Source organism: Polypterus senegalus, chromosome 13, assembly GCF_016835505.1.
Source record: "Polypterus senegalus isolate Bchr_013 chromosome 13, ASM1683550v1, whole genome shotgun sequence".
Taxonomy (NCBI): Eukaryota; Metazoa; Chordata; class Cladistia; order Polypteriformes; family Polypteridae; genus Polypterus; species Polypterus senegalus.
This window is the reverse complement of record NC_053166.1, coordinates 62,518,052-62,533,978: the sequence shown is the minus strand read 5'-3', so window position 1 is coordinate 62,533,978 and position 15,927 is coordinate 62,518,052. Positions and strand designations below refer to the sequence as shown.

At 37.1% G+C, this 15,927-nt stretch overlaps 1 protein-coding gene across 2 annotated transcripts in view; it reads right to left on the bottom strand.

Moving 5' to 3' along the window:
* Positions 1-6,258: 6,258 nt before the first annotated feature.
* stard15 (StAR-related lipid transfer (START) domain containing 15) overlaps positions 6,259-15,927 on the bottom strand; it is a 135,481-nt gene continuing 125,812 nt past the window's right edge. For both annotated transcript variants that reach the window (XM_039774958.1, XM_039774957.1), the window contains exons 3-6: positions 15,486-15,589; positions 15,235-15,352; positions 14,745-14,797; positions 6,259-10,983 (exon numbers count right to left, since the gene is read on the bottom strand). In XM_039774958.1, the coding sequence (XP_039630892.1) occupies positions 10,753-10,983; positions 14,745-14,797; positions 15,235-15,352; positions 15,486-15,589 (506 nt within the window). In that variant the 3' untranslated portion in view covers positions 6,259-10,752. The remainder of the gene's footprint in view (positions 10,984-14,744; positions 14,798-15,234; positions 15,353-15,485; positions 15,590-15,927) is intronic.

Below are 15,927 nucleotides of genomic sequence, written 5' to 3'. Positions count from 1 at the left end.
CTAGATTGGACTTTGCTAAAGAACATCTAAAAAAGCCAGCACAGTTCTGGAAAAAACATTCATTGGACAGATGAAGCCAAGATCAACCTCTACCAGAATGATGGCAAGAAAAAAGTATGAAGAAGGCATTGAACAGCTCATTATCCAAAGCATACCACATCATCTGTAAAACACGGTGGAGGCAGTGTGACGGCTTGGGCGTGCATGGCTGCCAGTGGCACTGGGACACTAGTGTTTATTGATGATGTGGCACAGGACAGAAGCAGTTGAATGAATTCTGAGGTGTTCAGAAACATAATGTCTTCTCAAATCTAGCTAATTGCAGTCAAATTGATTGGGCAGCCTTTCATGATACAGATGGACAATGACCCAAAACATACAGCCAAAGCAACCCAGGAGTTTATTAAAGCAAAGAAGTGGAAAATTCTTGAATGGCCAAGTCAGTCACCTGATCTTAACCCAATTGAGCCTGCATTTCACTTGTTGAAGACTAAACTTCAGACAGAAAGGCCCACAAACAAACAGCAACTGAAAGCCGCTGCAGTAAAGGCCTGGCAGAGCATTAAAAAGGAGGAAACCCAGCATCTGGTGATGTCCATGAGTTCAAGACTTCAGGCTATCATTGCCAGCAAAGGGTTTTCAACCAAGTATTAGAAATGAACATTTTATTTCCAGTAATCTAATTTGTCCAATTACTTTTAAGCCCCTGAAATGAAGGGATTATGTTAAAAAAATGCTTTAGTTGCCTCACATTTTTATGCAATCTTTTTGTTCAACCCACTGAATTAAAGCTGAAAGTCTGCACTTCAACTGCATCTGAGTTGTTTCATTTAAAATTCATTGTGGTAATGTACAGAACCAAAATTAGAAAAAAGTTGTCTCTGTCCAAATATTTATGGACCTAACTGCATGTGTTAAATTTCAAAAAATTCCATCCATGCTTAATTAAATCACTGTAATTAAAAGTTGTATAACATGTGGGTCTCTTGCAGGTGCAAATATGCATTGTATCATTTTTTTTAAATAGTCTTCATTCTGAAAACATAATTGATCGCCCATAAGTTGCTAAATCACAGATAGAGTCTGGGGAGAGAAGATGTATTGATTGTTCTTTTATAGGTTACTAGCTTTGTGTGGTCTTCAGGACAAAAAAACAACCTGAAGACTCCCTAGCAGGTTTACTATATTTATGAACCTGGAGAAGTGTCAGCTAACTCTTAAGAATTATGATTATGAGCTCTCATAAGAAGACACTGGTGATACCATATCTTAGCTGTATCACTGGCATATATCTATTAATCTTTGTCTCAAAAAAACACCTCCAGATGTTTTTAGTAAAAACTTCGAGCCTTGCACTCCTTAGCTGAGGTGTTTCACTTGCACGTTATTGGGCTGCGACATATACTTTGTTTCAACGTTTTGTCTCTTTATTGGTGTCATTAGCACAACATTGTTGTTGCATGGTGCCGTTTGTTGCACGCAGGTATTTCTTAGTAAGAAGTAAGGTACATGCTAGTGCTAAAAAAATGTAAAAGTGCATGCATGTGCCATCTAGTGGCTATGGTTGAACGTGAGCAGAGTGGATTGCTCCCAGCACAAACACACAAACACACATACGTGTGTTTATATATGTATAATATATATAATATATATGTATAAACACACACATGTGTGTTTATATATGTATAACAGGCAAATCAATTATAGCACCTTAAACCTGCATGTTTAAACATTTTTAAATATGAAATCTGAATATTATTTCAATTCATATAACATATGATGATGACCTAAAGGAACAAAAACCACACTGGCTCCTAGCATGTTATCCTTCCATAGTTTAGAGTTTGATTTCATACACACACTGTCAGAAGGGTTATTTAATCCTGTCACAAAAGTGGTTACCTAATGTAGAATTGTGGTTGCTCCCCTACTGCTAACTTTATTGTTTTTGAAGAATTTTTGTCTAGCAAAAGGTAGTAAAGCCACAAGTTGACCCACATGGAGACCATGGTTAAAACTAAAGAGGAGGCTATATGGCCCAGAAATAAGAAAAAATAAATAACCAACACATAATATAAGAGGAGTTGGAAAAGAATGGGAGATTAGGTTTACTGACACCTTAAAAATCTGGTTTGGTGTGCTATTGCTCACTGATTATGGCTTGTTCATAATTATGGTTTTTTGTTGTGGTAGATAGGGGGCGCTCTCGCTCCCTTGAACTCCTGTCCACGACTCCAAACATCAGGTAAAAGTCCTCAAATTGACTTTATTAATCTTTCACGGTGTACAAAACACCCTCTCCTCCACTATTCTCATATAAATCACAATAATAAATCACAAATACAATCCTCCACTCCCAGACGTGTTTGCACCCTTCCACCCAGCTCAGCTCGCCGTCTGGGAGCTCCCACAGTCCTTTTATATCTCCTGACCCGGAAGTGTTCCTAATCCCCAGTCCATGTGACTCTCAATTACTTCCGGGTCAGGTACAAGTTCTTTTCTTCACCCTGTAAGCACGTCATTTCTCTTGTCCACGTGCGCTTCCGAGGCGTAGGGAAAATAGCAGTTATTCCTCCCTGCAGCGTCCCCCTAGTGGGCCCCATGGCATTCAGCAGGGCTGCGCATAAAAACTACATTGTCCATGATGCCCTGCTGGTCTTCTGGGGACCTCCATACTGCAAGGAGGGCTCCATCTGGTGGCTTGGGGGTATTGGCCGGGCCATCCTCCACAATGTCTGTCAAAGTATGTTAGCTTAGCCATTTCTAAACCTCTTCTTAAGTTGCCCCAGTATGTGTGATTAACTGTCGCTACACCAATGTATTTATTGACAGCACCACTGGCACATCTGGTTTGCTGTTTCATTCATGTGAGTCATAAGTACTGTTGGTAGAATTTAACAAATGCACTGAATGGCTGAAGTACCTGAAGGAGACTGTTAAGAACTAAATCTTTTCTAGTCATTTCACAGAATGTAAGGTTTTAGAAAACACAGGCAATTCTTGTTATTTCTACTGTATCAATGTTAATTACAATGCTACAGTATATAATGCTTTCACAACCAATAAACACTTACAGCCTATATAACTGACTTCATTATTTTTCAGTCATAAAGGCTAGTGCCTCACACTTATGCATATTGATTGACAGTGGCAAGAGCTGGCTTGAAATCCTTCAATCGTATTCTTGTTTTCTTGGAGAAATTAATGAGATTCATTATGTGCTCTGAATTTGAGAGGATAAATTTCTCTTAGTAAATTAATGACAACCTTGAATTTCTCCATGTGCAGATAATCTGTAATAGTGTAAAATTTTACATACCTTGGATGTTACTTTGTAATCCCCATCTATCATAAATCTTTGTCAGTAGGGAAATTCTCATGATCTTTGTATGGTTGTCACCACCAACCTTTATGGTTAACGAAAATATATACTCAGCAAAAAAAGAAACGTCCTCTGACTTTCAACTGTTTTTACTTTCAGTAAACTTAATGTGTAAATATTTGTATGAACAGTAAAAGAGTCAACACCATAAGACATAAACTAAATATGTTTCACAATGTGTCCCTGAATGAAGGGAGGCTCAAAATCAAAAGTACCAGTCAGTATCTGGTGTGGCCACCAGCTGCTTGAAGTACTGCAGTGCATCTCCTCCTCATGGACTGGACCAGATTTGTCAGTTCTTGCTGTGAGATGTTACCCCACTCTTCCACCAAGGCACCTGCAAGTTTCTGGACATTTCTGGGGGGAATGGCCCTAGCCATCGATCCAAATCGATCCCGCTCCAGGGTACAGGCCTCGGTGTAACGCTCATTCCTTCGACGATAAACACGAATCCATCCATCACCCCTGGTGAGACAAAACCGTGACTCATCAGTGAAGAGCACTTTTTGCCACTCCTGTCTGGTCCAGCGAAGGTGGGTTTGTGCCCATAGGCGGCGTTGTTGATGGTGATGTCTGGTAAGGACCTGTCTTACAACAGGCCTACAAGCCCTCAGTCCAGCCTCTCTCAGCCTATTGCGGACAGTCTGAGCACTGATGGAGGGATTGTGTGTTCCTGGTGTGACTCGGGCAGTTGTTGTGGCCATCCTGTACCTGTCACGCAGGTGTGCTATTCGGATGTACCGATCCTGTGCAGGTGTTGTTACACGTGGTCTTCCACTGCGAGGATGATCAGCTGTCCTTCCTGTCTCCCTGTAGCGCTGTCTTAGGCGTCTCACAGTGCGGACATGGCAATTTATTGCCCATGCCACATCAGCAGTCCTCATGCCTCCCTGCAGCATGCCTAATGCACGTTCACGCAGATGAGCAGGGACCCTGGGCATCTTTCTTTGGGTGTTTTTCACAGTTGGTAGACAAGTCTCTTTAGTGTCCTGCGTTTTTAGAACTGTGACCTTAAATGCCTACTTTCTGTAAGCTGTTAAGGTCTTAACGACCAATCCACAGGTGCATGTTAATTAATTGATTATGGTTAATTGAACATGCATGGAAAACATTGTTTAAACCCTTTACAATGAAGATCTGTAAAGTTATTTGGATTTTTAAAACATTATTGTTGAAATACACAGTCCTGAAAAAGGGACGTTTCTTTTTTTGCTGAGTATATATCATCATTCTCACTTTTATATAATGCTGGAGTTTTTAAGCTACTTCATAATGATTAGTTAATGAGTTATTACTGATCTGGTGTAACTGATAGGAGCTGTAATCAGTTTTTGGGATCATTAAGGTCGGGTGGACTAACTCTTCCATTCCAGAAAACTGCATTTCCTGTTAATTATGCTGTTGCAAAGTGAAATCATTTAGTGTTGTTTTTTAAATTAGGTAATTTGAGCTGTTGACGGTATTGAAATAAGGGTGAGATTTCTATATGTTAAAAGGCAAGTATTTGCTTTCTGACAGCATTGCATACACAGTTGCCATTTTTGCTGGATTAGAGTACAGTATAGTAAAGGCTTTGGCAATAAAGAGGTGGCAGCTATACAATTTAGCTTCATGCAAAACCTTTTGAGATCTCTTTGCATCTATGTAAAATGGTCTCTCTTCTGCACAGAGAAATGGATGAAAAGAACTATAAGCATAAAACAGAGCTGAGAGCTGAAAAAATTATGGATGCTAGGCAAATTATCAAGACAACATCACCACATCAGTATACTTAAAACATTTTTAATAAAGCTTTCAGAACAAAACCAATGTACACAGGGAAGGTAAAATGTGTAAATCCATTGAAAGTTGGATATAATCATTTTGGGAAATATCCCTAAAAAGCAAAGAACACAAACAAAACAATTGCTTCATTGGTGGTGCACAAACAACAGCACATCAACAGTTTGGAGTGTTAAAAATACAATGTCAGTGTTGAGAAAATATTAATATTACACACATAAACAGAATAGTTGTAATCCACAGATAAATAACTCAATAAAATGGCCGGGAGACTTTGTGTTCATGATGAGGCCAAGTTAAATGAACTTTGTACATTTCCTTTTGATAGATTTAGGAAGGTGGGACAAATCTTGAGCACTTATATAATATATATTCTTTTCATTTTATATATAATAAAAATGGTTTATTCAATCAAGGCTGTGGTCTTATGTCACAATCCTAAAGTTTACATTCAACCATGCTTTAGCTAACAATAACTAAAACTATTCTTGAAGAAAGTTATCAAATAAACTTAACTACTCATTTCTCCATGTCATCAAGCTAATAATTGTATTCTTATAACACCTTCATCAATTCCTTCCTTTCTACTTTTTTCTAGGTATTACTTCCTTTTTCCATTAAAAATGCTGATGTCACAATAATCTCGTATGTGTATTCACAGTAATGTAAAGGAACAACTAATAACAAATAAAATAAATAAACAAGTCAATGGTGTGCAGATATTCACTGGCTAACTGATTAAAAGTTAAAAACGATGTATGTCTGCTGACACAATCTGCCTCAAGCATTTGGATAAGAACAGTGAAACTCAACAGTTCACTTATGCTTCAGCTAGAATTCCTCTCCTGACTGGAGATCAAATTGTTGTCTTTGTCCATTTTTCATTTTGAGTTTCTGTTAATATTGCTTGTGTTTATTACGAGGGACATTCAAAAAGTTTCCGCATTTTTATATTTTTGTTGGAAATGACGAATGTGGGAGGAGTAGTAATTGGGCATTAAAAAGTTGGTATGACGCTGGGAAAAGTGCATCTCAAACGAAGGTGACTATGTAGAAAAGTGATGTCTTTTGTTTTTGAAATTCTTAATAAATAAGAGTTTGAAAAAAGTGTGGAAACGTTTTGAACGTCCCTCGCATTATCATTATTCTTTGTTTTTAATGTTTTCTGTGCATCTAAGCCTTTGTCTTGTGCCTTATGTTTTGTGGGTTGTCCCCCAAGAGGTGAGGCCTCCTTCCAATCACGGCCAGGGACTGCCTTATACAGCCCTATAAAGACAAGGGTTTCCCACAGTTCTTGACAATTCATTTGAATGTGCTAATGGAAGGGTGCATTTTCTGTGCTTTGCTTAATATTGTAGTTTTCTACAGTACATTTCAACCTTCTTGCTCTGTTTTTTAACCACTCTTTTTGGATATTGTATTGGGACTTTGTTTTCCCCGCATCGCCTTGTGGGCAACTCCTTTTTGCTTTTGTGCTTCACAGACCTTTTTGTTACAAAGCAAATTTGAAAAATAAATATTTTTATTTGGAAAGAGTCTGGGTTTTGACGGTTTTATCTCCCTGGTAGAAATTTCAGGGAATTGTGGAACTTTGTGATGCTTTGAACTGCAAGTTCATAACAATGCATAACATGATAAGTACAGTTTGTGTAATTTAAAATGATCATCAATAAACTAATCACTGACTAATATTTTAGAAACATAACTTTTAACACAGGCTTCTTCCATGCATTTTCTTCATAAGGAACCCTCTTATTAGGAATAAATGAGCAATGGGTTTCAATTTTGAAAAAGTGATGTATGTGAGTTCTGAAAAACCAGCTTTCTTACTTCTAGAAACATCATTTTGCATAATAACCCTCAGTGAACGACTTTTGATGCTAATGCTTGTTAGCGTAAACTCTGTTTAAACCTCCTGATTATAGCCATTACACAGCCAGCACTAACATGGCAAATTAGTGTTGGTGCTGAGCGAAAATTGGAACTTGGTTTGCTGGAGTGTAATAAGTAATTAACTTGAAAGAATTAGAACTTTGCTATTTAGTTGTTTTTTTTTAATCGCATACTGTGTTTCAGAAATGACACAGTTGTAGAAATACACGCAATAAGCAAAAACAGGTGGCAGTTGCTTAAATAAATCTGCCTTTTAAGAATTTCAAACAAAACAAAGTTTTGAGCAGCTAAATTACTTTATTTACATTATGTTCTATATTCATGAAAAACGATAAACCTACAGTATCATGCATATACAGTAGCTAAATCTATAAAAATATTTCACTTTCTTCAAAAAGTATTCATATGTTTGACTAATTGTACAGGCCAATGTTACTTTTCTTTTATCATATTATTTTATCATTTACACAGGTGTTATTATGAATAAGGTGACAATGATTTTGTGTGGGAACAGCACTGTTTGTGCAGGACAGCTCTTACTGTTTAGTAACCAGATGGACACCTGCACCACAAAATAAGACTTTTCAAAGAGGACCATCTTAATTGTGAGGTGTTATCTAACCAAAAATAAAAGCTTTCAGATGTGGGTCGCTCTGTTATTTTTATAAACTGTCTTTTGCTTGCTCTAAACTGTTACTCTTAGAGTAAACATATACTGTATATTTCTTTTGGGCAGACTTTATACATTGTAATAGAAATAGCTGAGAAAATCCATACTTTGAAATCAAAACTATCTGGGTGATTAATATTTGAATCGATCAGCAATCCATTTTTAGAGGCTGATTAACTTCATTCAAGTTCATTGCAGCCCCTTCAAGATACCAAGTGCTAAACAGTGTGATAAATCTAAACTAATTAAAGTTAAATAGACTTAAATTAGTCAAATGTGAATAAGACAATAAAGTTAAAGGATGATTAATTCTGCCTTACCAAGGCATGAGCTGTAGCCACATATTTGACACTAAGCAGGGCCAAAAACTGTACTCTACGTCAACACCATGATACACAAGTATAGCAGACCCCACATATTTCAGGTTCTTTTTTTTCACATTTTTTATAATTTAACATTAACAACCATGTAGTTACTGATCTGTGAAACATTCATTTGCAGGTACAAAAGAATGTCCTGGTTTTATAAAGAAGTAAGAAAGAGCTATGACAAGTGAACAAATCACACAATAAGTGTGAAACTGTATGAATTCAGTCACCCTCTGCTCTGCCACTGTTAAAAAAAACCTTTTAGCTAAAGAGCCCCTCAACCATGTATTGACCAGAAAGTCACTGGTAAACCAGCAGAAGAATAAAGGCCAAAAAATGAAGTGCAGTTTTACAGGATGCCAATGTCTGCTGCGCATTATGGTAGAGTGTTTTATCAGGTTCAGTCAGACTTGGAGATGTAATTTGAGTGTTGGAAAAGTAACTTCATGTCTTAATTCACTTGGTCTGAGGTAGCTAATACCACTCCAGGACAAGAGGGGGCACTGGTGCGAATCATGTCCTCTTTCATTCCCTCCACCGTAACCAATAAAACACCTAGTGAAGGCAAGTGACATTGGCTCTTCTGGTTCTCCATTTATAAAACGCCAGAAGGAAGCGCCAGTATGTGAACAGAGCTTTTATATTGTGACTTCAGTAAGGAACCTCACTGTATAACAAAGCCTGATGACTCTTTATTTTACTCATTTTTTACTCAATTTCGAACCACAGAGCACCTGTTTTGCTTTAAGATTATCTTTGATTTATCACGGACGACAAGGTAGTCACCCCAACATTTATTACCTGAACTTGTCGTTACTCACTGGATCACACCCGCAACCTTTATGAAAGGATGCTCAGCCTTCTTCTTTGCAGTCATCTTCTAATGCATTTATGCCAATAAAGATTTATCACTGGAATAATTTTATTCTTTGAGCCTTTTCAAAATGACTGCATATTTTTAAAACTTATAAATAATCTGTCTTATTTTAGTACTTTTTATACGATAAATGATTGCCATTCTTTTCCTCCTCTGCAAACTGGAAAATTTATATAATGTAGTTGTGCTTACATAAATTACTGTGATTGCTTTTGGTAACTTTTTGAAATCTGCAAGTGATTCTCTGAAAACAAAAAACAAAACTCTGGAATGTACATGCTAAACAATCAAGTGAGTCATTTTAGTGACCAATTACCAATACAGTACTGCAAATATTAAATTAAACTATTGCAACTTAGGGAAAAATGGAGTGTAGAAGCAAAGACAAATTAACATTAAGTGAGGGGGACTGCTTCTTCTCTTTCTTTTGAAAAGTACTTTGAATGTAGGTTTATATAAGTTTATAGGGCCATTATTGTCACATGAACAGAGTACAGCAAAATTCTTACCTGCATGTGCTAACCAACATGCAACATGTTGCCACTATCCAGCACCATCATTATTATAAAAACAGCCCACAGGCCTGAATGATATGAGCAAACATAGCAAACAATACATAAAAGGTATAAAATGTACATTGATGGAAAGAAGGATCTCCATTTGTGAAAAATTCAAATACTGTACAATGTACGGATCTAAACAGTTTAGAAGATTTGTGAGTAGATTTTCAATTTTTTGAATTAGGCAGGGTGGGTAAGCTAGAGTATTATAACGGGTCCAAATATGGTCTATTGGGAAGGTAACAAGTACCTCCTGTATGAGTAAGGAGCATACAAGCCTACAGGATGGGAGGACTTATCCTTTAGCAATTAGGCAAAACAAGTTTCCGATAGAACCCAGTGTGAACTAGCAACACTCTTGGGGATATGAACCTGCAATAGTGCATGCCTCGGCCCTTCTCATTGAAAACAAAAGGAATTTACCAGCCAGCCATGCTAACAGAACAATGCTCCTGCCTAAGAGGGATCTGTCTCTGGTGACTGCTAAGGGAATGACATCAAACTCATGCTGTTGTCTAGGGGGAGTAGGCGTATACTTGTAGACTTTTATGAATCCAGGACTACCAGAAGTCAGAGGTGACTTGGTAGTACTGATGACCTTACATTTTTATTGCTTAACATTCCAAGAACTTGAGATAGTTTTGAACTGAAGTCTTGGAATAAATCCCTGAAAGTACAAACTGGTGAAGAATGCCTGAATTTATTTACTAAAGCCTGTGCGTAGATTACTTGGTGCGAGTCGGTCCTTAATTAAACTTACTTATACAATATTGTTAAAAAACAAGAGTTCACCAGACTGATGGAAGTGGTATCAAAAAGTGCAGCATCATGGTAAATGCCAAGAAATGTTTTTCCCAGCTGTTAGGTGCTGGGATTTATTTATGTGGAGCAAAGAGCTTTTTATTAATATTGTAGAATACATGTGCCTAAATTTCTTTCATTGTATTCCCAACCCCTTCACCAAGAGGTCCACGCATGTGTTTGTCTACAGCAAGGACTCAACTGTTAGCCCTCTAAGCCAACCTCCTGTAGAGACTGATGTATAAAGATAATTTTTTTTACACTTTGAGAAGTTGTATTTTTTTTTTGGCCGGGCCAACAGTCTTGTGGAGATACCTTAAATTGAAAACTTAAGGAAGATTGATATTAAAGCTCTATGACAATACACATCACCACATTACTAGGCCTTGAGAGTTTAGAACAGAATGAGGGGGCTTGTTTTAGGATTCCTTAGAGAAGTTGTCATCCTCATCGCTAATGTGGAGCTTCTCTTCACTGAGGCCACTCTCATCGATGTTTTCCAGTGAATCGGCGTTCTGCAGCGAGAGGTCAGCCAGGTTAATGCTAGGCAATGCGTTCTGCTCTGGGTATACCCAGGGTTTCAGGTTGGGATTGTGTTTCCTCTTCCACTCTGGGTACTTCAGACAGGCCTTGTAGATCTTCTTCATTGCCTACACATACACAGAGAAATAAAGGAGCAAATATCAGAAACGACTAAACACAATTGAAGGACTATTTGGCATAATACTTTTTCTGACTCTGCTGATTATTAGTACTACTATAATAAGTCTTAAAATAAGAAGGCTCATGTTTCTTTATACTGTTATCTCTAGTTTGTCCAACTTAACCTCCAAATTATGTACTGTCTGCTTTGCAATGCAAGGACAGCTAGCTGCTAAGGCATAAACAAATGGACTTTCAGTCTACCATTTATATATTTATGAGCAAATTCTTTTAAAACATACAGATTCTATGATTTGAAGAATCTAACATTGGGATCACTATTTTAGCGTTCACTATGTTACAGAACAACAGAAACCAATTAGAAAATAATCTTCGCGTGTGTCTTCAGTACACCACATGTGGATGGACAATATTATACTGTATTTACATAGACACCTTTCTGCATGGTTGCCTTTAATACTTTCTGAGATCTGAGCAAAGTAACACCTTTCAATAAGCCTCTACTTTTTATAAAAAGGATGGCTTTGCTGGAAAAAGGTGAAAGAGTATTTACAGTGCAAAAACTGGTCTTTGTATAGAATTTGTACAGTCAGTCCATGCCAAGCATGCATTTTCAGAGAATGCCGATTATGTAATTGCACATTAGACATTTAACTAATATTCTTCCTTTAAATTATCCTCATTTTGAATCCAAAAAGTATGCAAAAAGATTGAAGAGGAATGAGTTGAATAAATTAAAGCAAAAGAACACCCATCTATATAGTTACACGCTCGCAAGAAGGCCAATTTATAGACATCATTGGATCTGTTAAAATGTCTATGGGCTGTAAACATGTAAGCAAAAAGGAGAACATTTAGACTCCATGCACAAGCGATTCCAATCCAGAAATAAACCTGGAGACTAAGCAGAAATGTTTGGGGTTGACGCTCTGTGTAATCCAATAGTTCACAACTTGGACTGAAGACAGAAGAGGCAGTGTACAGACTTACTGGTCAGGACTAAATACACACTTCAAACATTATTTGTCTGATTACAGAGATTTACATGTTTTTTCTTTCTACACTCTCTGTCCCATAAATGCAAAAATATAATTGTAGTATTAGATATTAGAAACAAGATCCTAACTGTTTATATGGCTGTTGTCAACTGGCCATAGCTCAATGATACTGTTAAGGGCCATATACAGTATTTTTAGGTTCTATTTGTGTTAAGTAGTTTGTTTTACTGCTTTTCAAACAATTATGCAACTAGCAATATGTAAAGTTTGTACCTGTGCACCTACTACAGCACTACAAGCCTGCACTCAGTGAAGTGTGCTATACAGAAATACACTGAATTGAAATTAAACATTTCCCAAATTTGTTTTCTCCAGGACAGTGTGATGCAGTGCCATAGCATATTTCAAAATATTTTCCAATGCACAGCAGAGTATGTTCAAGCACACCCCCTCACCAGAACATTTTAGATTTGCTGAATATCTTTAGAGTTAGACTGAAGAAAAAACCCAGATAAACACAAGGTGAACATCTAAACTCCACACAGAAGGTAGCCCTGCCAGACATGAAATGAAACAGTATTCATGTGCTGTAAGGCACTAGCACTAACTACTATGGTGCCTCCAGACTTTGTTACCCATTGAAATTAAAAATAAGAATTCATTCATCAGTGCCATCTTTTTCAGACTAATGCTAAAGAATACTTTGGAACAGAGCAGCCATTTCACACAGTGGCTGCAAATGAATAAAGAGTAAGGAAGAAAAGAATCAAGATTATAAATGTTTGTAAGGCTGATAGACTCATCGCTGATATGAAACTATGACTTCAGAATCATCCATCCATGGCACAAAGTCTCGTCTTGTGGGATGTGAGTTCTTGATATTTTTTTATTTTATAATTTAAAACCAGAATAAGAATCTGAAAATCTAACAACATCACATTAAAGTTCAATAAATTCTGAAAAGAATGATACCAAACATATATATGCAGGTTTTAACGTAAGCCCAATTTAAAGCGTGACAAAAAGATGACATTAAAAAAAGTGACACTTTTAGGCTTAGGATTTTATATATACTGTATAGAGTAGATTCCCTACTATATCATACCATTCTACACTCCTACCTAATCCTAAACAGGGTTGCGGGAAACTAGAGTCTATCCCAGCAAGCACAGGGTGCAAGGCAGAAACAACTCCCTACAGAAGGAGTCCGTCCAGCACAGGGAATTTTTATATACTAACTCAGTGGTTCCCAAACTCGATCCTGTGGACCCCCTGTGGCTGCAGGTTTTTGTTCCAACCAACTTCTATTTTTCATTGGACTCTTAGCCTAATTAAGTGAGTCATTATTTTCCAATTTCTGTGTTTTGGAGTCAATGTAGAAATTACAAACTAAGTTTGGTAGATTTTTATTAAAATGTAATAAGCAGTTATATAGGTAATATGTACTTTTTTTAGTCATTAACAGTATTTTCAACTTAATTTTCATTCTACTTTTCAAGGTGTTCTGATTATTTAATTGATTATTTACTAATCTAGCACTGAAGTCGTCGTTGCTTTCATTATCCCAGGTGTCTGCTGTGCTGGTTGTTAATTATCACTATTAGGGTTAAATGAAGGGAGCAAATTATACAGGAAAAGGGGAAAATAATAGGAGAACAACAAAAAAGAGTTAAGCATTTATAGCTTTAGAAAAATCTAGAAATCTGAGAAGGGTGGCATCCTTCAACATCTGCAGTAAGATGCTGCAGATGTTCTACCAGACGGTTGTGGCGAGTGCCCTCTTCTATGCGGTGGTATGCTGGGGTGGCAGCATAAAGATGAAAGACGCCTCATGCCTGGACAAACTTGTTAAGAAGGCAGGCTCTATTGTAGGATTAAAGTTGGACAGTTTAACATCTGTGGCAGAGCGACGGGCATTAAGCAAACTCCTGTCAATCATGAAGAATCCACTGCATCCACTTAACAGTGTCATCTCCAGGCAGAGGAGTAGCTTCAGTGGCAGACTTTTGTCACTGTCCTGCTCCACTGACAGACTAAAGAGATCGTTCCTCCCCCACACTATGCGACGCTTCAATTCCACCCGGGGGAGTAAATGCTAACATTAATTTTATTTTAATTTTTTTCATTTTTTTCATTTTTATTACTATTTAATGTAATATTGTTTCTTTATATCAGTATACTGCTGCTGGATTATGTGAATTTCTCCTTGGGATTAATAAAGTATCTATCTATCTATCTATCTATCTATCTATCTATCTATCTATCTATCTATCTATCTATCACTATCTGAAATATTTCTACAAATGTAAAAAACATACTGTTGTGTTTTTCTGAATGCAGAATAAGAGAAGAGTGAAAAAGTCCAGCTAATGAAATGAGATCAGTTGTTATCAATTATTATCACTGTAAAACTGGGTGGAACAAAAGCCTGCAGCCACAGGGGGTCCTTTGGATCGAGTTTGGGAACTAATTCAAGAAAAAATTGACTTTTTTGTAATTTTAAAATTGAACACAAGATGGCAGCACAAACATAGAAATTGTTAGGCATTGCTGAGTAAATATTCATGTATTATTTCACCTTCTAAGCCGACCAGAAGCAGGTTTTGAATATGACAGAATTAAACAATAAATATACTCCATATGATGCAGTAACTTATACACCAACAGTACAATGTCAGATGTGGCTGTAAACACTAATAGTCAAAGAAGAATATAGTAAGAATTGCACTAATATTAAAATAAGTAGTTACCTTAGGTGCTACAAACTGTGATACTTTATTGACAACCCATTTAGGTAGGGAACCTGGAAATAACAGAACATATATTAAGAAAAATTATGCAAATCTTTGACAATAATTCCAAGAAATATGTGTTTGTATAGATAAAAATATTTTACAAATTAATGTAACCTGTTCTCACTCTGAACTTTGCAGCCCATTTGCTATTCACATTATTACGGCATGCAGTGCAGTTGTGACTGTTACAGGGGAAACAAGGTTTTTTTGGTGTAACAGATTTTGAAACAGAACAAAAATGTTAATAAAGATGGCATAGACTGTAGCAGCAAAACAAATGAGAAAGAGACACTTTATTAATAACCAAGCATCCACTTTCCAAGCCCTCCTTGATAGCACAGGCATATCAAGATTATGAGCCTATCCCATCAGCCATAGGCATACAGGAAGAAGAAATCTCAGATGGAACTACACTCCGCAGTAAAATAAGAACACACTGGCTCACCCTTGGGGTCCACCTGGGTAAGATAGTACAGAGTACTGCTACTAGCACTGTTGTTTTGGATCAGGTAGCCGGTCTGCAGTGACACTGCCCTCACGTAGTCTTTCTTAGGAGGATACTTCTGTTTAAAATAATCAATGAAGAAGGCAAGAGATTCATTTAATTGAAAGCAAGCAAGCATGTTAGTTGACATATGCAACTTAATGGCAAACAGAGGTAAATATAAAACAGGTATGCAGTGCAATGCCACTTACAGGGTGTTTAACGGAGTAGTTAATGATTATGTAGTCATTGCCAAGAGGAAGCCATGATCGCAGGGTCACAAAATCTCTGTTCTTCAATGGACTGGGACACTTCCCTGAAAGCAAATAGACATTCAATGAGGGTAAATGATTATTTCATTTTTCACTTCGTCATTTCAGCATCATTTAATTGTTAATCACAAGTACATATATACAGTTACCATAAGATCACATTATTCATTTTTTCCAGATTATTCCTTGCTGCAGGGTAGCTAATGCTTCTGACTAGTGGCTCACACAAATGTGTCCCACCCTCCTTCACTCCCACATTTTATGCTGCAAGGTATCACATACGCACCACAGGGAATCACCTTCTGGACTCACCTGAGGTATGCAGTACCACCCTAGGATGAAAGATGGTGCTGTCACTAAAAGTCTTGCTTCCTTTTTCTCT